Source organism: Corvus brachyrhynchos, unplaced genomic scaffold, assembly GCF_000691975.1.
Source record: "Corvus brachyrhynchos isolate BGI_N302 unplaced genomic scaffold, ASM69197v1 scaffold466, whole genome shotgun sequence".
In the NCBI taxonomy this organism is placed as follows: Eukaryota; Metazoa; Chordata; class Aves; order Passeriformes; family Corvidae; genus Corvus; species Corvus brachyrhynchos.
In genome coordinates, this window is record NW_008238635.1 from 56814 (window position 1) to 80143 (window position 23330).

At 42.8% G+C, this 23330-nt stretch overlaps 1 protein-coding gene across 4 annotated transcripts in view; it reads right to left on the bottom strand.

The window, feature by feature from the left end:
* The window catches only part of LOC103617763 (BMP/retinoic acid-inducible neural-specific protein 3), a 209491-nt gene that overhangs the window by 29062 nt on the left and 157099 nt on the right, over nucleotides 1-23330 (bottom strand). For all 4 annotated transcript variants that reach the window (XM_017737451.1, XM_008636099.2, XM_017737450.1 and 1 more), the window contains one exon: nucleotides 12157-12379. In XM_017737451.1, the coding sequence (XP_017592940.1) occupies nucleotides 12157-12379 (223 nt within the window). The remainder of the gene's footprint in view (nucleotides 1-12156; nucleotides 12380-23330) is intronic.

A 23330-nucleotide genomic window follows, 5' to 3' on the forward strand; every position in this document is an offset into this window, starting at 1 on the left:
TAAAACACCCTGAACAAGACGATCGAGGGCACCCTCAGTCATTTGGCAGACGACACCAAGCTCAGTGGCAGTGTCGATCTGCTGGAGGGCCAGGAGGCTCCTGACTGAGGGGCCATTGTAGCTGCTGCCCCAAGGATTGGAGGAGCAAAACTAGGAGAATGAATAAAGTCTGTAGGGTAAAGTCGGGGTAGATGTTAGTAGAGCTCCCTGCTAGTATTTTAGATAACAGAATAAAGGCCAATCTCATGCCTTCTATTCCTATTTAATTGATAAATTACAAATGGGCTCAGCCTAGGTAGTGGCATAAGAAAGCCAAGAGCTCTGAAGGTTTAAACTAGACATTGGTTTGTAAAGAAAAGGGGTAGGAAGCTCTTTTTGTTCCTGATAGATAATCTTATTCAGCACTTGCTCTGGAATCTGTTCCTCTGGAATATGTTCCTTAGGCAGTGGAGCTGTAGCTGTTGCTCAGTTAGAACAGGTTAGATATAGATAAGATGATTTCATATAAAATATGAAATAAAAAAAAATGAAATAAAATGACTGAATAAAAGGATTGGATTGATAAATCGGAAGTGCTTGCTGTTTTCATTGCGCTGCAGTCGTTGATCTGGGGGGAAATGCTGGAGCCCGAAGCCTTTTGGTTCTGGGGCGTTGCAGGGTGTGCTGGGTGGGGCAGAGGAGAAAGGCGCTGCCTGGGCCGGGAGGGATGCGAGGACAGCAAGTCCTTGTGACTCCTGGGGCACAGGGCGGTTGTTTGATGCAAAAGCCCCTTTTTTGGGTGCAGTTCTCCTCGCCGAGAGCTGCCCTGGTGCAGGGATGATTGTGTAGGATCTCTGCAGGAAGGAGTGCTCTCAGCCATGGCAAGGAGATGTGGCACAAGTCCCTGTTGTGCAGGGGAGCAGCTCCCAGGCCGTTTTGTGGAACTCCTTGTGAGGCACACAGGCATTTTGCTGCCAGGACATTGGATCCCACTCGCTGGGGCAGGTGCCCCCAGAGGTGCTGCAGCACTAAAATGCACTTGCCAGTGCAGCTCTTGCTGCCTCGGTGAAAATCTCCTGAGACAAGGAGCCTGGCAGGACACGTGCTTGGCAACAGCCAGTGTGCAGCTGAAACCTCCAGGATGGCCCAGAGTGCCACGCTGGACACTGCCTGTCCTTGGGGTTCAGAGCAAAGCAGATGCTTGGTGTGTCTGTGCAGTGTGCGGCTCCTGCTTGCTCCCAAATGAGCAATTGCCAGGAGATGTGTGCAGAGCTGCCTGGGCTCCCTGAGCAGGCCTGGCAGGGGCTGCAGCACGTGGGGTGGCAACGCAGCCTTGCGAGGCTGTGAATGTCTTGGTGCTCGCCCAGAGGGGGAATGGTGTGGGCTGAAAGGCTCCGTGTTTGCCAGGCTGTTGCAAAGGAAAAGGGAAAATCCTCCTGAACTCAGGCAAAGGGGATCTGCAGCCCACTGAGGCAGCTGCTGAGCACCTCCTGCACCAATCCAGTGCTAAGGAGTGGAGTCCTGGAATCATGGAATGGTTTGGGTTGGAAGAGACCTTAAAGCTCATCCAGTGCCAACCCCCTGCCATGGGCAGGGACATCTTCCATTAGCCCAGGGTGCTCCAAGCCCCGTCCAAGCTGGCCTTGGACACTTCCAGGGATCCAGGGGCAGCCACAGCTTCTCTGGGCACCCTGTGCCAGGGCCTCCCCACCCTCGCAGATAATTCCTCCCTAATATTTAATCTAACCTGTCTATGCAATCTTCAAATTTATCTGTTCAAAGCAAATATATGTCCTTAGGTAAGATGAAATGTGGCACAACCCTGAAGGGTAAAGAATGGTGTTTGATGTCCCTTTGAGGAGCTAGTACCTCACTTTCTGAGCAATCTCACAAAGTAAATTGCATATGACTTAACCCAGGTGAGGAATATCAGACACTCACTAGTCTCTGTTCATTTCTATGTCAATGCATGTCTCACAGTTCCTCTGCTTGTTTAATTGAGATTTTTTTTCTGATTCTGATCGTGAAAAGCTCATTTTCAGAGTGTTGACAAACCTGACCTGACAAGCCGAGACCTCATTGTCAAAGCAAGGCATGGGAGCAACAAAATCCTGAAATATGGATATGCCTGGCAATATCCACACAAGTCCAGCCTTCATCTCCCCTTTTCCTCTGCACTTGTGTCAAAGCTTTCTAGTGCTTTGCATTAGTACCATCTCCCCACAGAGGAGACATTCTCCCCTCAAACAGCACAGACAAGTGTTTATGTTACAGAGTTCGTGGCAGCCTGGGCTGGGACCCCGCTGTGACAAACACCCTGGCTGTCACTGTGAAGGGACACAATGGAAAAAGAGAACGAGGGAGATGGGATCTAGCCAGGCTGTGGGACTGTGCTGGCTACAGACTGAGGGGCTTTGGTGGCTCCATAGAGGATTCCTGACCACAGAATCACAGAAAAAGTTGAGTTGGAAGGGACCCACCAGTCATCCAGTCCAAGCCCAGGCCCTGCACAGACACCCCAACAATCCCACCCTCTCCTGGAGCTCTGGCATCCTCAGGGATATGCCCATTCCCTGTTCAGTGCCCCAGCACCCTCTGGGGGAAGAACTTTTTCCTGATCTCCAGCCTGAGCCTGCCCTGGCACAGCTCCAGCCATTCCCTGGGGTCCTGTCCCTGGTCACCAGGGAGCAGAGATCCGTGTCTGTCCCTCCTCTCTCATTCCGAAGGAAGTTGTAACTGCAGGGAGGTCTCCCCTCAGTCTCCTCTTCCCCAGGCTGAACAGACCAAGTGCCCTCAGCTGCTCTTCATCTGGCTTCACCTCAAGGCCCTTCACCATCCTCGTGGCTTCTTTTGAATGCTCTACAACAGCTTTAGAATCATATGGCTTCACCTCAAGGCCCTTCACCATCCTCATGGCTTCTTTTGAATGCTCTACAACAGCTTTAGATCTTTCTCATATTGGAGTGATGAAGAAGACAAAGCTCATTTTTACTTAGTTTGTACATGCCTCACTTAATAACTCGTAAATGATAAAAGATACACCCTTATGATACATTTTATGATCTCCCTGTTCAAATATGCTGTTATTATGCAGGAAATCTGGAAGATACTACAACTGTCTGGACTTGAGATGGCCTGAAGCCCAGGATGCTCCAAGATCCAATACCCCTCTGGTATCCTTGCCTGACCTCCAGCTGCATTGGTGGAGTACATTATGCTGAAGGTGGTGGGGTGCTGTCCAGAGAGGCTCATGGCCACCATGTCACATGTCATGACCGCAGAGACAGATGGTCACCAGGCCAGGGGTAAACGGGAGCTGCCAAGTCCAGAAATGTGTGCCAGGATCTATCCACCTGTCAAGTAATTATTTTAAAGTGTAGACTTCCAAGCCTTCTGAGTCACCGCAGTGCTGGCTCTGATGTTGTCTCTGCAAGTGATTCATGTGGATAGGTGATTAAGATGTCTCTAAATCTGGCCTGAGGAAAAGTCCTTTACAGCAGTTTGGTCACAGTAAAAGCCAAAAGGCCAAAAGCAAGATCTTCAGTACTTTGCTTTTACACTGGGGATTAAATGTGCTGAATACTTTATAGCTGAAATTCTTTAGCAGCTTTTTCTTAACCCATGTTTTTCTTTTTTCCTTTTTTTTTTTTTAACACCACACATCTATAAAATAAAATGTTATTTTAAGCACCTTGTGTTTAATTTTTTTCAAATTTTCAGGTTGGTTGGATCAATTGAATTACAAAATTTACCTGGGGGAAAAAAAGAAAGTTTGGACATTTGGGTTGGAAACAAAGAGATGTTTTGTTAGATGGAAGGGACAGAGGCAATTTCCAGTGGTAGCAAATTAGTGTCAGCAGATCTGAAATAAATGGACACTCTAGAAACTCTTTCATGATGGAGAAGTGGAAGCTGAGCCCAACTTTCCACTTTCTCAGAACTGGACTGTGTAGGGGAAATTCGTGTTCCAACAGAATATGTGATTTCCGTTCTTATCACCCTGTCACTCTCAGAAGTGATCCCACAAGAACATCACTCTTCTTGAGCAGATGATTTCCTTGAGTCATGTTCTGCTGTTGCAGTTCTGAATGGTGACTCCTTTGAAATGTTGTCTGAATATCCAGCAGTCATAGGTAATGTGTGGGCAATACAAGTCACATCTGCTATGTCCTGTTAAAGTGTAGGCTGTTTGCCGTGTGGTCAGTGATTCAGCAGTCATATTTTAGTGTTGCAAGCCTCAGAACAAGGTGTAACTCAACACCCTACAATGTTAAATCAGCATTATATCATATATCTTCAATATCATTAAATCATGTGTCATACTGTATTGGTATAACAGCTTTCATGCCAGATGAATCTTACTGAGATGATGTTCTTTTTTTAACATTCCGTGACAAAATGTAAACTATGCTGGCCAAAACACTGTTTTCATGGGACAGTTGCACTGGTAAGTTGTTTACAGTTGAAAAGGACAGAACATTGGTGTGGAAATGTGATTTCATTGCACGTATTGCACATAATGCACAGAATACTCCTGCCCTGTGACATTAATATAAACTCTCTCTACTCATTTCACTGTCTGACATGCTGAAATTACTTCATTCTAATGTTGCTATTCATCAAAAACATCAAAAGTGGAGTTGAGGAGCAGCTGGAAAAATTTTCATGGGTAGCAGGTGGTCAAGAACAGCCTCTAGGAATGTGCAATAAAGTCCTGCATCATCAGAACCCCGAATCTCCTTGAGAGGAAAGATATTCCAGGGACAGGTGCCAAGAGCAGGCTGCCCTGTGTCTATACAGCTCTTAAACCACAAGTGAAAACACATGTGTACACAAGAGTTTATCTCTGCTCCTCCTTGTTATCAGAACTGTTATTTGCAGGGCTCCAGATCGCATTTTTATGTATGTCACGTTGGTTTTAAATAACTCTAATCCCTGATCCAATTAAAGGTATCACCTCAAAGCGGTTGAATTCATTTCCTTTGAGAGCAGATGCACGCTTAGTATTCGGGTTAGTAAAGCAACCACTACCAAACTGACCTTCCTTTTATCTCACACACTTTCGTCTTATCACCTTCCTTGTCTGTGCCATGTGACTTTCAGATGGGCACCTGGCATGTCAGATCCAATCTAAATTTCCACTGGACAGGCATTCCTTTACGTTAAAATTTGTAAATCCATTTTTAACTCCCAGATGCAATATCTTATTTGGAGCAGATAAAGTAAAAATCTTTTTTTTTTTTTTTTTTTTTTTTTAAACATACTAGTAATGACACATTTTTCTTTGTTCTTTCTTGGAACCACTTTTGTTTAGAAACATCTCCATGATCCTTGTCCTCTATTAAAGAAGATGTTCTGAAATCAGACAAAATACTGTTTATTTAGCACCTCATGTTCAGAAGAATCATTGTAAACCCAGCCCATCCAGAGGAGCTTTTGCTGTCTTACACTGCCTTTCTAAAACATCATTTTCCTCTGGACTCACTGGTCACCTTCATTCCAGCAGCCTGCTAAGTGATGGATAATTAGATTTTTTCCCCTTGCATCCAATGCCACAAATGTTCTTTAAGGAAAAAAGTCTCTGTGTGAAGCACGGTGAAACTTTCATATCTTGAACTCTGTGGCTTCCTTGGTGGAAGATTTTACTCCTTAGTAATGTTGTGCCCATGAATCAATTACACTCACGGCAAAGCAATCTGAAGTAGCTGATAAACAACTGTGGGATGTAAGGAACTAATCCTGCCTTACATCCTGAGGGAATGGGATTAACCTGCACTACCCTCTTTATTTCTTATGTATTTCATTCTGGAGCATTCTGAAGGAACCAGGTTTCCAGGCCTCAGTGTTCTGATGGACTGTGTTACAGATGCTGTAAAAAAGTCATCTTGTTTAAATCTGTTTTTCTCCCTATGGACTGAAGAGAAGACTAAGACACAAATCCCTTCTCCGAAGTGTTTTTAGAATATTCAGGCCTTGCAGTGCTTCTAGGGCATGTGAATGTTTTGCTACGTGAAATTCAAAAATAAGAGAAAAACAAGAAAATGCAAATTCTTGGCTCTTCCTTCTTTCATAGCTGCCTGTGGTGCATTCTGGGGGAAATTCTAGAAAAAAATCTGGGTTTAAACAGCAGAATTCTTTCTGAAGCTCTTCTGTTTGATGTAGCTATTCACTGCCTCTAGTGATGAACTCCTTCTAAGTCTATGTTAGCTTCAGAGTATGCTTCTTAAAAAAAATAACCTTCATGGAGATAAGGACATGCTTCAAACATAGAACTGCCAAGAATGGCTTTCCTTCCAGAAATAGGGGTTTTATATGTTAAAATACTTTTATAAAGTTATTAAGAAGTTTCGTCTGTATTTGTCTTCAGTTTCTGTTACCAGAATGAGATCCTTTTTAAAAGTGTCTCAACTATTGGCGTAATTATCACCTTCCCTGTAAATTATATGGCAACATTAAGCATCCCGTCTTTTCAAAGATTCCAACACTAACATTCTCTTCAAAGCTCCATACTTTTCTGTTCACATGCCATACCTTGGTGTTCTAAGTTTGAAATTCTTATTTACTTGAGATGCTGATAATCTTCATTTGCAGATTGTTGCACCCGGTTTCCATTTAGTTATTATGCAAGGAAGATACAATTTTTTCCCACTGACTTATTGCTGTATTTACATTACATTTCTTCTTTTAATATTTTTGTTTATGTCTTTATTAAATCACAGATGGTCCTGATTAAATTAGGCCTTAAGTGATGCGTTTTCGTTGTGAAATGATTTAAAGTGCATACAGATAAGGTTCATACCTACAGCAATGTCCTGTACTGAGTGTATTCACTCAAAAGGATGATTAGTGAAGGAACCCATTTGAATGACACAAAAAGAATGAAACCAAGTTCTAAACTGGCACTTCTGAAGGAAGAAATGAAAGCTTCCCCTCTCTTCAATGTCTTTCACTAATGGCTGGATATTAAATCAGGGAAATCATTGCTGTCCTTCTTGAAAAGCGTTTGGGAAAGGGAAGATTCTTCTTCTCCACCAAGACAGTTTATATTTCTTTCATGCTCTCAAGCATGGGGATTCCAGTCCTCTCACTTTGGTTCCATGATTTGGGTGGATGTGAGTGCCAGCACACCCCTAGCTCTGGTTCACATCAGGGGTTTCACTGACAGCAATTCAAGGGTAGCATCAGGTCTTCTGTTTCTGGGATTTTCAGCTTCTCAGCACAGTCATTGCATTTGAAATTAAACCTTACTGCTGTGTTCACCAAAACAGAAAGAAAACCCCTTTTCCCTCCCCATAACACAGTGACAGCTGTATAACCACAACTTTGCTTGCTGCTTCACCACTTCCCTTCCCTTGCTATATGTGAGTTACAGTGGCCCTGTGCAGTACAATTGATATTTACTAATTCCCTCCACTTATTTTGTCTTTGACAAATGAAAAGGTTCAAATGAAAAGGTTCAACCTGAGGGTGATGTTAAAGCGAGAGATGGCTCACAGATGTCACCCTCCAGTGCAGGTGTGAGTCAGTAGGCTTAGCCTAAGCCAGTGAGGAAACTTGCACTCACTTTCTGACCTCATTTGAGGAAGATGCTGCTGGAATCCAGAGCTTGGACTAAATGACCAGTTTAGTCCTTTTCTCACGGTAGATGCACTCCACAACAAATCCCTTCCAAAGATTAACCATTGCTCCCCACAGCTCATGGTCCTAACCCAGAAATGCAGAAGATGAGCTCAGGGCACACACGTGTTTTGCACCTCAGCTTGATTCCTGCAAACCAAATGTGCTGTACTCATTGCACTGCTCAACAACCCTCCCATCCATGTTTTACAGGTCCTGCTGATCCCTGCAAAGCACAATGTATTGTGCCATCTCTCAACCACATTGCTGCACAAAAACTGCAGCAGGAGCTGGCCCTCGAGTGGGATAACCATTGCTGCATGCAGTGGACTCTGCCCAAGAAAACACAAGGATACTCCATGTTTTTAAGCCTGATGTGTCAATGTGGTGAGAACACACTAGAAATAATCACCTCAGCCTCTTGAAGCAGCAGAGCCTCAAGTTCATGGAGGCAGAAGCTCACCTGGTAGTACTATTCTGCAGAACACGTTTCTTTTTCAGAGTGCATTGTTTTTTCGTGTTGTTTTTGTCACTTGGAATGGACTGTTTTGTTAGTCCATCCTTAGACACAACATGGGAGCAGATTACCTACTTAGCAATTTCTCTGCACTTCGTTGGCTTTGAATTTTAGTTGGTATTTTTCGTTGAACTCAAGACAACCACTAACTATTCCACTGATTACAGACTGATCAATTGATTCAGGTGAATTATAAAAGTTACAAGCAGCAGTGCCACAATGGAAATATGAGGGGTTTTGATGTGTCTTGGCATGATCTAACTTTCAGGAAAAGGACCAATCGTCTGTTTCATGGTAATGAAAGCAAGCTTAAAAGCGGGGCAGAACATCTGGAACTTGAAAAGATTTGCAGTAAACAGAATAAAATAAAAATAGTAATCCTGTGCCCACCCACACTGTACACAAAAGTGCTGCAGTAAATTGTTCTGACCACAAGTGCAAACTGAAAGAAAACTATTTGTACTTTATTCTAGCTGAAAACTATAAACTGTGTTCAAAAAGAAGACATGGAAATGTAGTTCCTTTAACCTGCAGGTTAATAGAGTCTTTTTGTGCTGTGAACAATGGTGTAAGGAGAGGATTCAATGGTATTTTGGTTTCAGGATTAGAAAATTTAAATATAAATGTAATTTAGTATTATGATTACTAAGTGTCTTGGTCTTCAGGAGACATGAAAGAAGTTGCAAGGAATTCTGTGTAACTCATTAATTAAGTCCCATTTAAAACAATCAGGCAACAATTTGTTTCATGTTCAAGAAAGAAATGTTGTGGCCAGAGAAAAGAGATGAGTATTTTCAGTAATTAATGATAACCTTGACCATATGCAGGAGCTCCTTCAGGCGTGACCAAATGATTTCTGGCAGACCACATAGATAAATCCCTGTAAAACTCCAGTCTGAGAGAGTGTTTTGATGAATTATATTAAACTTTGAGGACATACCTCCCAGTTTCATGAAAGAGAAAAACCAACCCTCACTCTCCAGATACTCCTTTAAAAATCCTTTCTACAAATATTCTGTCGATTAGTGAAACTCAGTGTAGAATTAAACATTAGCAGAGTTGGTTTTACTCACTGCCAGCACCATGACCTTTACTAAAAGTTGAAGCATTGCCTCTTTAATCTGTATCTGAAAAGACACGTGCCCAAAAAGTACTATCAAAAATAGTATTTATATCTTCATTAACTCAATCTGATTTCTCTTTCCATAATAAAATTCACCCAGTAGCAGAGCCCAAACACTAACCTGAAGGAGATGTTTAGAAAACCTTGGAAAAGAATGACATTTTGTTCCAATTCCCCCTTCTTGTTTGCTTGAAACCTAGACTGGCAATGGCACACAGAATCATAGATTGGCTTAGGCTGGAAGGGACCCTGAAGGTCACAAAGATGTTTTTTCTGCTTTTATTTCTGTCTTCTCTTGAACATAAGAAAATTTAGTCCTGGGGTTTGGTTCTCTTATTCCACTCACTGTCTGCTGAAATGCTTGATGTTACAGCCTGAGCAATGGTTCCTGTTTCTCCCTGGCATTACTCGGGTATTCATTCTACACTGCCATTCACTTACCCGTTGGCAGGTATTAAAAATTCAGTATTTTATCTGGATTAGGTATACTCTTATCATGAGGAATATCTGAAAACTATTCTGTCAAAGTTCTGCTTTCTTTCTCCCTTTGGTATTTTCACCACTGATATTCCTTTATCCAATACTTTATCTTGATCTATCAGATTTTTTTTAAAACAGGTTTGGACATTAAACCAGTTTCTTTTGGCCTTTTCCCCTCGCTTCTCATTTTAAAGCTCTTCTTATCAGCCATAAAAGCCTGCATGTCAGAAGGCAGTTTTCCCAGATAGTCAGATGGAATCCAACCTTTGAAAACTGTCTCTTTTAGCAAACGTATCCCACTGGCAAAGTATTCCCAAGCCTGCCTTTAACACTGATATTTGAGTCATCTGTTGCTCATCACTACATCATACGCCCTATCTCCCTCTGTACTGACAAGAAAAAAAATTTAGGGTAGTCACTAAAATGAGACATAATTAACTCAAAAGTGAGTGATGGTGTTTCTAAGTTCGAGATGCACTGCAAAATCAAACTGCCATGAAAGCCTGGTGCAACTCCCTGTGAAACAGGCAGGCTCATTGCTAGCAACATTTACTGTCGTAGAATCATGGAATCGCCTCCAGGTTGGAAGGGATCTCAAGGATCATTTGGTCCAACCTTTGTCGGCAAAAGCATGGTCTAGAAAAGATGGCCCAGCCCCCTGTCCAGCTTCATCTTAAAAGTGCCCAACATTAGGGAATTCACTGCTTCCCTGGGGAAGTTATTCCAGTGACTGATCGTTCTCATTGTGAAACGTTTTCCTCTTGTGTCCACTCAGAATCTCCCCAGCAGTAACTTGTTCCCATTTCCCCTCGTCTTTTCCATGTGACTCCTTATTTTTATAAGGGAGTCTCTATCTTCTTTGTGTCCCCCTGTAAATACTGGAACATGGAAATAAGGTCTCTCCTCAGACTTCTTTTCTCACAGCCAGACAAACCCAAGTCTCTCAGCTTCTCTTAATGGAGCAGCTTCCTGTTCTGGGATCATCTTTGTGGCCCTTGTCTGGACCTTTCCCAGCCTGTCCACATCTTTTTGGCACAGTGCCACATCTTTATATTAAAACATAAATCATTAAGTTTCAAGTTCTGCATTTAAAAAAAAATCCTTGACATAACGAGAAAGCTGTATTTGATCAATCCTTGCAACTTTGAATATCTCGTTCATCTTTATCACTGCCATTATCTGTGGCAACCAAACGTTGCCCCAAAGCCCTGTGGAGGTCATTTTAGAAGACCTGATTATGTTAAATTATTTGAAATATATTCAGTTTTGGTGGGGAAGAAAGTGAGCCTGGATTGTCTCTTGTGTTTTAAGAAGCTCTGGTCTCCTGCAAAGGTTGTTCATGGTGAATCATCTCTTTGCCGGATGCTCATTCAGGTCACGCCCAAGACACACCCGAGGGGATACAAGGCTCTAGAAGGGTTATGTAACCTCCCTTAGCAGAATGTTTTCTGATCATGAAATGCCCCCACAAGTGAAAAATACATTCAACTACCAGATGAGAGCACAAAGCACAAAGCACAATATGTAGAAGAAGGGGGGCATGAAAGCCACAAGCACTGCCTCCTGAAAGAAGGGGGAGGGCCACCGAAAGGCAAAGAGGAATTGATGGTGCTTCTGCTTGCAGCAGCAGAGTCGAAAGCAGGGGAGTGTAAAGTATCCCTGGCAGTTCTGGAACACTGAACCTAAGCTAGATTTCTTTAAAATCAATGGAGAAACGTGCTAAATGCAGGAGTCACTGGATGATCCCACAGTGCTTGTGCTCAGAAGAACAATGTCCTTAAAAGCTCATTCATTTCAGATTTACTGTAGTGTCACTGCGCTAATTTCAACAAAGCAATTTTCGACCAGCAATCGAGTATACCCATTTTATGCTAATATAGATTTGATTAGCTGGCTTTCAGGATCTCTCTCTATTTCTAAGAAGGACTGAAACTCTGCTATTTTCTTTCCTCAGGCATCCTTTCCAATCTAATTCATATTTGACAAACGAGACGAGAAATCAATTGTGTGCAGTATACACTGTATAATGACCCACAAAGTTCCTAAAATAGTTATGCTTGCTCCAGAGCAGTTATTCAGGATTCTGCACACAATTCTTTGGCATTGTCACGCCTGGCCAAGTGCCACGGAAAACATGGCTCTGTAAAACAGAGGCGAACCAAATGGGATGGATCTGTGCTCGTGTCTCTTCTAAGTTGCCTCCTACATCAGGATTCATTCTGACCTTTCCCATTGCATTTAGGAAAACAGGAATGGAGTGATATGGAAAGCTGGGATTGTTCAACTCCTAAAAACACAAGGACTGTACCCTGTGCCCGTACCATTCCCATTTCCATGGCCTTGAGGAGATTTTAGTGCCAAGACAGCAGTTTGGATTTCCCGGGATTTCACAGACTTCCTTAGAGCAGTTTGGATTTCCCCGGATTTGAGGGTTCCTTACCTCTGCCTTGGCATGCGGATGAGTGGCTGTTTGTGGCACCTCTTGCTCAAGCCAAAGAGCTTGTGCACTGTTCTCTGGGCCTTGAGGAAGAGCTGCTTCATGCTGTTCTCCAGCTGCTCGTAGCGGCGTTGGAAATTAGAGTCCATTGTCCACAAATGCATCACAGCAGATGTGTTCAGGAAATAATTCATAGGCAGCCTCTTCATAAATAATTTGAATTCATCTGAAAAAAACCAAATAATTAATAGTCTTTAATTATGCAGCTATGGTTATTCTCGCAGCAGAAATTAACTTCTAATTCGTTTTTTGCTTGAACCAATTTTCATAAACTCGGTCTTTTGAAATTTTAAAATTGAACATTTTAACTCTTGCAGACTAGAAAGTTGACTACATTTTTATTGGTAATACTAGAATGAAGCCAGCAAAATCCAATATTCATATCATTTTTAAATTAATATTAAAACAAATACAAGCGTTGTCCTTGTTTCTCAACCTGGATAATATGAAGATTAAATAAGGTCAGAGTTTCTTACCTTCAGATCTGGGATGTGAAAGCAAATATGCATTTAATGATCAATGTTTATTGACTCATTTGAAGAACATCAGAAACTGTCTAAAAAGAAGTGTATTCCAGTACTTAGGACATGCAAGTAAATGTGATTTTACAGGCCATTTCTCTTATATAGATGTTATTTCACCTGACACAAGCCATTAAATTAGACTTTCATAAGTGTTTACAATTAAAATGGAGACTTTCAAAGCATTTTATGGTACTTCAAAATTTTATGACACTTCAAAAATGTTCCCATAACTTCTTTTTGACTCTAAAGTGGTGGAAAGGAGTTCTTCAGTCACAAGGTCACTGTTACTGTGAACATGCCATGCTTTGTGACTTCTTCTGGTAGCTCAGTCCACACAAAATGTGTAGACAGAGTTTTATTAACAGAATTTTATTCATCAGAGAGTCAGTTTCCATAAGTGGAATGATTCATAACTTCTGAACCTAAATAAACTTCCATTGAAAGGGCTCGAGATGCTGGGGAAATATGTGAAAATGAGTGGCACCCCGGAAGGCACATGGTTATCTTTTTTCTTTCTTGTTCCCATATATCAGTAGATTTCCTTGCCTGCCCTCCTGCCTGCTGCTATCCTCCCACCCTTCACAATCCATTTTTTTCTTTCAGCTTGTTCCTCCAGCAAAGTCACTTATCCCACAGTTTGGCTTTCACCCTGCCAGATGCTCCTTTTGGATAGTCTACACTTCAGCAAGCTACGTGAAAGCAAAGATCCCACTGCCTGAAGTAGCCTCCCTCTTCAAATGAAAATAATCATAATATTTAACATTGGTGTAATTTTAGGTTGCTCGTGGGAGAGGGCTGATTGGGGAAAACGTCTGCTCACATCAAAGAATACTTCATTACTGTCCTTGTTCATAAGTCTTTTGGTTTAGCTTTAGTTCAGGCTTTTTAAAAACATTTTTACACAAAGCAGGCAAAAATATTTTCCTTTTTTATGGGTGGAGAAAAAAAGAATCTTTTGTAAATAAGCTGTAGTGGCCCTTGACCTCATCCTGAGGGACACAGGGTGGTGATGGAATACAACAGTCCCACCTCAGGAGAGTATTTTCTGTGATGGGTGGAGACTCATGAGAAAACAAAAGGTGTTGAAAGGTCCTCTGGAAGGTAAAAAATGAAAGGCCAAGGGGCAAAGATGATGATTTGATGTTTAACAAAGTGTTTTTAATAATTCTTCTGGGAATGTGGTGTTCACTTCACCCTCATGCCTTCCTCTTTGGGTAGGAGTTGTTCTCCCCTGAAGGACAGCCCCTGTGCTGTCCTTAGGGCGTGAGGGAAAGGAACTGTCTCTTTATCTTATCAGCTATTTGGAGCCTTTTATCTTTTGCTTTTTCCCTTCCTTTATTTTGTCTGAGTTGGTTTTTATCCTCTGACAATCAGGAATGTCCATTTCTGGGTGTACAGCTAACGACTGGAATTAATGGGAATATTTAATAAATTCTACATTTCCAGATGAGCATCTCTGTGAATCTTAGTGTAGTTTGGGGAAAAACAGTTTCGTTTTCTCCTTCCCAAGTGATAATTATTCCTTCCTTAGAACTACAGAGTAGTTTGGGTTGGAAGGGACATTTATAGTCCAACCCCCACTGCGACGAGCAGAGACACCCTCCACTAGATTAGGTTGCTCAGAGCCCCGTCCAACTTTACCATTTCCTTATTGGAAATGACGTAATTTTCTTTTTAGCTTTAAGTAGCTTTAGTTTTGGGTTTGTTGACCATTGCCAAGGGGGAGCAGAGCTGGGCTCTGCTGTTGGTTTAATCTTTAAACCACCGAGGCTTTGGGTCTAGCTGGGCAGGGCCTGGTAAGCTTCAACAAACAAAAAGGGAGTCTCGGAGGTCTGGGATTTTAAAATTTAGGTGTTGGGAATCTAGAAGATATGAAGGAGATAAACAGACATTACTGCCTGGCAAAGCTGGAGATGCCCTGTGTGAGAGAAGAATGCTAAAGCAACCACAGAAGTGGGCCAAATGAGCATTAAAGGCAAAGGGATCAATACCCAATAGAAGTTCACACACTAACTAATGGAAAGAATTGTGTAATGTAGAACCAAGGAATTCTTTGTTTCCATAAATATATGGATATGTGAGAAGTCTTGTGATGGATATGTGTAGTTGGAATGATTTCCAGTGCACATCCTGGCCAGAATAAAGGAATGCCTGACTCACTGACAGCTCAGTGTCAGAGAGTTTCGTTCCTTCCCGAGTTCAGTGACATCCTCACACTGCCCTTCCCAGTCTCCAGTGCCTCCCAGGTCTGCACAGAAGGTGTGACAGGGGGTTATGTCTGGCTTGTCTGAAGGAACCACAGTTCCACTGGCTTGGTGAAGATTTAAAAATACTAAAAAATGGTCTTTAAAAAAAAATAATAATTACTAGGAAATAAGGTTAACTGAGCTGATTTGTCCTTTACAAAGCACAGATCTGCAGCTTGTAAAAATCAGACAAGTTCTACCAGATTTACAGGATTAAGGGTGTATATGTGTATATAAATATATACTCGGACACCTTGGGAGGATTAGATCCCAATGCCACATTTCTGACTACCTGCTTAATTCCTAAGGTCTCTTTTCCCTTCTGTTCCTCTGAGACGCTGGAATATCTGCTAAAAACGAGCTTCGTGAAGCCAAAACAAAGGCAACTCCCTCAGGAGACAATAGGCTCAGACGATTCCTTTTCAGCCCTCACACCGCTCCAGTCACTTATTTAAGAAACGTTGTCACTTTGCTGTCCTCTGCACCATGGCACTAATCTGCTCAGCTAACAACTGCTCCATGCAGTGTTTGGAAGTGATAAGGGCGGTTTTACGCTCCCCAACTTGCGATGCAACAGCATTTCCAATAAGAAAATGCTTCTTTTTCTCCCCGTAATAAACATGGTCTTTGACTGCCCCTGTGCCCTGTCTGATCCTCCTAATGAGCTCCCTAACGCAGGTAAAGGAGAGACAGAGATGAAATGAGCACGGTTACACAGTGCCTGCTGCATTAAAAAAAAAAAAAAAAAAAAAAGGAAGAAGGTAATGTGCCCATATCTTAAACAGACACATTTCATGATCTGTGAAACTACAACATGAACTCCTAACACTGAGAGATGATTAGACTATTACACTCTAATCAACACACGGTGCCAGCCATTCCTGTGGATTAACAGCCAGTATTACGGGCCTGGGGGCCATAGAAATTGATACTTTAATACACAAAATCAGGGAATATCCTGAGCTGGGAAGGACTCACAAGGACCATTGAGTCCAACCCCTGGCCCTGCACAGGACAACCCCAAAAAACAGACCATGATTCTTGATACCACATAAAATCTGATTTCAGCACTTCCTCTTTTATTTTCACATGGGTAATACGTGCAGTACGATTTTAGATATCCTTAACTAATTGCAAATAAGGTAAAAAAGGTAAAACATTATATGTATATGGTGGGTCAGGCAAGTTCATTTTCTGGCTGGTTGTGTCTCTTTTCACCTCCCCTTTTCTGTCAGGTAAATCTTCCTCGTGTCAACAGTGCCTGGAGATGGAAATGGCATCCCATATTTCAGCGGGAAAGAATAAATGAGAAATATCATAATGGGAGCAAACATTACTGCTGAAATCCAATGAATATCAGACATATTTAGGCTGTGAGAATTACCCAGAGCCACAGAGATGTAACTGGGATGTTATCTGGTGTCAGAGCAGGGCTGAGTGCTGAGTGCTGAGTGCAGTAATTACCACTCTGCAGACGGAGCTGGCAAAGGCCAGAAAAATCCAGGAAGCCTCATCCAAGGGTTTGACAGTGCTCTGCTACAAGGGAAAAGTGTGCCTGGTCACTGTTGGAAGAGAACAGGATTTCTCTGCTGTGAATATTTTTATTTTCCCTGGTATTTTGCTACAAGGTCTGTACAAGGCTGCCTCACCTACACAGCACACTTCTGGTTTTGTTCCAGCTGAGGCCGAGTGGTTTGTGCAATTTCTCCAGGCTGCCAAAATGTCGTGGGTTAGCTTGTTTCCTAAGATCCCTTGTGGAGGATCTTGGGAAGCACCTTGGAAGTCGATGGATTTATTCCTGCTCGGGGATTCAGAACAGCAGGTTATTAAAGGTGCTGCAGGCTGACATCTGACAGCAATGTAATGCTGGAAATGTGGAAACACCAAATTATGTCACTGCACTTTGGTCTCCTGTTTCCTTTTAGAGTAAACAGAGCAAGTCCACAACTGAGCTTTCAAACTGCCATTCCTAAAATTTTGTTTTAAATCCTACAGGCACTGTTTCCCCAATCAGTATGACAGAGATTATCTCAGGACTAAGGGTGTTGGAACAATTTCCTCCTTCAAAAAGGCAGGGAAGAGCCTGAGCCTCTGCAGTCAGGGTAGAAGGAGCAGGGGGATAAAACAACAGCCGTAGCTTGTTTCTAGGGAGGTCTCAGTAATGTGCTTATGGAAGACCAGAACTCCTAAGGAAATAGGAAAATTCAAATTTGACATGGATTTCTATCAAAGGAAAGAGAATACTGTATTATTTTTTTTCCCCTGCTGGTTCTTATTACGGCTGAAATTGATGACAACATACACGTGATAGTAATTAGGTGAGGTGAAAATCTACGTGCAGTCTAGGAGAACATAAAACACAGTTTGAAAAGAGTCTGCATTTGGTGATATGTTAAGAAAAAAATAGTTTCATAGCAAAGCAACCTACAAGAAATTTCAGCCACCTTCTCTCAGTCTCCAGAAATTACAGTTTCTGGGGAGATGACATTCCATCAAGCTTTATTCTGTTGTTTGGTTTAATGTCATATTTTCTGATGAGCCATTTTACCTGACATGAAATAATATAATCATATGGAAACAAAACCTTTACATTGGAAATTAGAGCATAGTGTTTCAGTAAATGTATAACCCTGTCTAATTGTGGATTACATCATCTACCCAAAATCAATTTTAATTTTTTTAAACAATATTCAAACCTTGAAAAAGCAATTATATTCTCTGAGCAGAAGCAGCCTGACAGGAGCTGAAAAAATTTAAGAATCTTTTGGTGACTGAAACATACTATTCACAATTATATATAGTCTATGTATTCTCTAATGTTAATAAGGTTTTGGACTTTAGAGGTTTTTTTTTCATTTAACGAAGTTCAGTAAAAATACATATATAGGAGAAAACCCCTTTTTACATCACACTGGCATGTCAAAATCTACCATTAGAGAGCAACCTTAATGGGCTGTTTTGTCATTTCTCTAAATGAGGCTCTAAGGAAACATTTTTCTGCCTTAAAAATCTACACATCTGTCATTCGTACACGCATCCTCTTTTTTAATCAAGTTCCTTAGCTTGCTCTAGAGGTATTAAAACTCTGCCATCACAGTCTAGAAGTGAGTAATACCTCGTGCAAAAACTGCTCTGCTTTGGCTCTAACAAAATGTTACAGTGGGATTAAGGTGAGCTGACACAAATGGCCTGGCCTTTAGTTAAAGTGAGGGTGTGACGATGTCTGAACAAGCAGTGATATCTGATGGGCTGGTCCAAGTGAGAGTGCTTCAGACAACTTCGAAATTAGCTCGAGTGCCTTCTTGTTCTCCACTGTGCTCCCTCTTTTCTCACTCCCATAATGAGACTTGCAGATGATCACTCCTCTGTACAAAGCACTGCTACCTTAGGAAGCCGGCTTGCTTCTCAAACCATAGTGTCGGGATCAGATGTTAAGTCAGGCTTGACACTTCCTTGGGCAGTCTGTAGTCTAAGGAGAGACGATCTTGTGCTTCAGGCAGGTCAACTCTGACAGCAGATCAGCTTTCTCAGAGCTTGGTCCAGTCAGGATTTGGAAACTGCGGCAATCAAGGCTCAGCTGCCCTCGTGGAGAATAAATTTCCCCATATCCCCAGTGTGAATCTGTTTCATTTCACTTTATGCTTGTTGTCTCTCACCACGCAGAGCCTGGCTCTCTCTTTCCCCTCCCTGCAGACAAGGTGGCTGCTCTGAGTTCCCCAAAGTCTCCATGCCCAAGGCTGACCAACCCCTTCTGGGGCCTCTCCTCTCAGGGCAGCTTCTCCAGTCCCAACCTCTCTGAGGACATCCCTGACCACCCTCCAGGTTGCTGATGTCTTTCCTGTACTGTGGAGCCCCAAACTGGATGCAGCATCTGAATGTGGGCTAAAAAGCACTGAGGCTAATCCCCTCCTTGACCTCCTGATCCCTCACCTCCTTCGTAGCACCCACGATGTGGCCTTGGTCCTGTCAGGGCACTCCGTCCTCTGCCCCAGGAACCTTCCTGCAGAGCTGCTCCTGGCCAGGCAGATCCAGCTCCAAATGATGCTGGGGCTCTGCCTGTCCAGAGCAGGATTTTCCTTTTTTCCTTGCTGAACTTCACCAGGTTCCTGTTGTCCTGATCCACCAGCCTGTCCAGGTCCCCCTGTACGCCAGCCCTGACCTTGAAGATTTCTGTCTCACTCCCTCAAACTGGAAACATCTACAAACTTGATGAGAGTGCAGTTTCTCCAAGTCACTGTTAAAGAAAGTAGATAGAACAAGCCCTGGGATAGACCCTGGCTGTATCTGGGACAAACCCTGGCTATATTGCACTTGCCACCAGTTTTTCAGACAGGATGTGTGACCCTCTAACCCTGCACTCTGTCTCCCACAACATTCTGGTGTCCAGGGTAAGATACAGTGCTGTGGATGGAAGGACAAATATGGGTAAAAATCCAGTTGTATGGCCAGATTCCACGTGTAAGAGCCTTGCTAAAACTGAAGTAAATGGCACCCATTGCTCTCCTCTCATCCATAAAGCAGCATTTTATCATGGAGAGAATGAGATGGGTCAGAGATGATCTACCATCTTTTTCCTCATGTCCTTTGCTCTCCCTTCGCCTCAGCTGGCTGCCAGATGCCCCCCACTCTCTCACTCCCCAGGGTGTCAACATAAGATGGAAAAGTTCCTAGACTGAGATAAGGATGGGGGGATCCCACTTATGAATTACAGACGTGGGCAAAAGTGACTCAGCTTTGGGAGGATTAACATATTGCCAGTTAAAAATAGAGTAGGATAGTGAGGAGAAAAAAAGATTAAATTAAAGCCACCTTCGCCCAGCCCTTCCTTCTTCCAGTGCTCAATTTCACTCCTTAAATTCCCAGTTCTCCTCCTTCCATGATTTTCCCAATGACCAAAGTGAATCTGACCAGTCAGTAATTCCCTGGACCACCCGTTCAGGCTTTTTTTGATGATCAGTGTAGTATTTGCCTTTCTCCAGTCATCAGGGATATTCCCCAGTCTCCATGATCTTTCAAAGCAAGGAGAGCTGTCTCTCAAAACCCCAGGTGCAGTCTGTTAACTCCCATGGCCTGTCAGGGGTCAAGCCCTCTCCAATAACCCTTGACTGCTCCCTTGCTCACTGCTGGTGCCTCCTCTTCCCGAGCTCAAGGACCTGCAGGATTTGCTGGTGGAGACTGAGGGCAAAGAAGGCATTGAGTACTTCTGAAGCAAATCCCTAAATCCCTCAACCTGTTCAGCAGCAGGCCCACAATTCCTTGTTCAATCTTTTACCTCCAGCTAGAAAAGCTTTTCTTGTTGCTCTTGGTGTCCCTTGCAAGCCCTGGATGTAGCTTTTCCCATCACTGTCTCCGAATGCCTGGGCAGTGTTCCTGAGTTTTTCCTTGGTAGCCTGTCCCTGTTTGCACCTCCTGTGCTGCTGCCTTTTTGCTTTGTAACTCTGCCGTGAGCTGCCCATTTTAGCAAATCCCAGTGTGTGACCTGAGCATCAGAATGGACAGTTCTGCTTGAGGATGCTGTCTTAAAGCCCGGCCAGCTTTCCAGAGCTCCTTTGTCTTCAGAGCTTTCTCAGAGGGAACACCTCCTCCCAGTTCCCAGAATTGGGAATTCTTTCATGAAGCCCAGGTCTAAATTCTGCTTCTCTCCTACCCTGTCCTTTCCAAATCCTGACCACCACTATCTCACATGTCCTCTACAGACAAGGCTGCCATTGATTATTTCACCCCCAAGTAGCACTTCTTTGTTAGGGAGTAGTCAGTCCAGCTCTGTGTCACCCCTTTTTGATTGATCAAGATGTTATTGCTGACAACCTCCAAAAGCCTCTCTCTAGGGGTGACCTTATGATGTGTATCCCCTATCGCTGCCCTATGCCCAGGAATTAATTTTGTGCCTTTCTGTGCCTTTAAACTGAGCCTGAGAGGGGGAAGGAAAACCTGAGCAAAACTTTTTCAAAGCAGTTTGCAGCTTGTTCAAGGTCACACAGAGACAGCGACTTTTTTTCCAGCTGCAGCAGGGGAGGGAGGAGGCACCCGGGCTTGCTGCTTTCCAGTCAGCTTTTGGCCAGTGTTTCAGCTGCTTTTTCTCCAGAGAGAGACTGAGAGTTGGACTTTCTTCTGGAATTTCGAATATTTTTTTTCCCTTTTCTGCTGGACTGCTTCAATATCAGAGCACATCAGGAGGACTTTCCACCGAGCACAGAGGGCCTGGCCCTGGGCCAAGCCCCAGCTCCCAGGAGACCAAAGGGAGGACTCGAACACTTTCTCAGGTTTTTCTCCACAGTGAGAGATTTTATTATTCATCATTATTATCCTTTTCCCGTGTGTTTGTTAAATAAATAGTTTTTGTCTCTTTCGCTTTCCTTCGAGGAAAAAGTTTCTTTTTTCCTGAACCTGGTGGGGGAGGGCTGGTTTGTGGCCTGCCTTCTCTCAGAGGATGTATTTCTAAATTTGGCCAAACTGGCACAGCCTCCTTGACTGCTTGTGTCCCACTGTTGGTCTTTCAGCACATGTCAGGGAGACCAAAGTTCCCCATGAGAAGCAGGGTCTGTGATCCCGACACATCCTTGAATTGAAAGAGGCCTTGTTGGCCTCTCCTCTGACCCTGACCCACAAATTCTCATCCCTGCTGTCCATCCCAGAGCAGAGCTCCATACATCCAGGCGACTCCATAGCAGAGAAGGCAACTGCCTTCCTCCTCATCCCTCATTCTACTAATTTCACACATGGAGTGCATCTGAGCAGCACACCCAAGGTGGATTTCCATGTCCCATCTTTTACCATTGCTCCTGTTGCTGTCACCCTGCACTGTGTATTCCTAGGAAAGATTCCCCCTTCTCCTCACAGGCCTGAGCCCTGTGTGGCTCCTGGTGCATTCCAGCTATGCTCTTCCCTCTCTGAGCCCCATCCCATCCACAAGACGATATTCCAGAGCCATGCCTGTAATAAAGCCTTTCCAGACTACTGCCCGACAGATGGAAAACTTCATAGTAAAGTTTAGTTAAACTAAAGTTTAACTTAAGGAACCCAAAACTTTAGATTAAAAAAAAAAAAAATCAGCTGCAGTTTTAGTTCATTTGTAATGTGTTTTTCCTTCAAAATAACCTGTCTCCTTGTCTCTGCTAATCATTTGCCTACACCTGGTTTTAATATGACTCCAGCCTTCCTTTGGCGTGATTCCTTCTAAGAGCAAGCCAAAGTAAACAGATAATACTGCATAAGGGAAAGCAGCAACAATCAGGACCAACAAGAATATTCAGACCAGAAGCTCTCCTTGGAAAACACTTAGGAAATATCTCCAGTAGCTCCAGAAGTTTTATTTCCCTCCAGAAAAGGTGACACAGAGCAGCAAAGTCAGCCAGCCCTGCTGTGTGCCCATTTCAGGGCTGATTATCTGCTGGTGCTGTAAACAAGACTATTATTTAATATAAATACTGGCTGGTTTTTCTTACAGGTTAGGAGCTGGAAAGAAGGCTGCCAGTTAATCACACACAACAGCCAAGGAAAGCTGCTAAAGCTATTCATGCCACCACCCAGAGGGCTCTCAAGTGGAACTGTGCAAAGAAAAGAAAAACCATTTTGTGAGAGGATTTTTAGCATTCCAAGGTTAGCTAAAATCTTTAGAAATGTTCTAAAATTTTCCAGATTCTTCTAATTCCTCTGAAATCCTCTAAAAGGAACATTGGCAAGTTTTCCTCTCTTGCTTTGCTTTGAGTCAGTCAAAATACTCCACCTTGACAGAATAGGAATTTTTTTATTGTTATGTCAACCTTTAGTTTCCTATTATAACATCAAAGCTATGAAGTAAAAAAATTTAAAAAATGAATAAACATTTCAAAATGAAGGTTAAATGCTTTACTGCATTCCTAAAATAAAAAGAAAAAAACAAAACAAAAACCCAACAAACCATAATTTTGCAGTTACTGAAAGATTATTCCTGGTTGGTTTATTCAAAGCAGCCGTCTCTATATTTTGTAATATTCTGTATATAAATCTTCATCTCTGTTGCAGTTGAACAGACTTTGCTGTTTAGACTGCAAGCTCTTCAGAGGAGAGCCAGGCTCTTATTATATCTTTATAGGGCAATTAGCACAACAGACCCCAAATTTAATTGTTGCCATTTATTACAAATACTAAAAATAAATTTGCCTATGGCTCTAGGCAACAGCATCCTCCTTGGTGCCCTCAGTGGGAGCTGCAATTAGTGTAAGGAGCAAGAGTTCTGGTAGGAAAGATCTCCTAATCCCCATTTTATCCCACATTTTCCTGTACTGTTTGTGAAAACCTGTTGCTGCTCCAGCAGTGTGACCACCATGTGATCACTCCCATTCCATAACAATGCTTTGTTGATTTT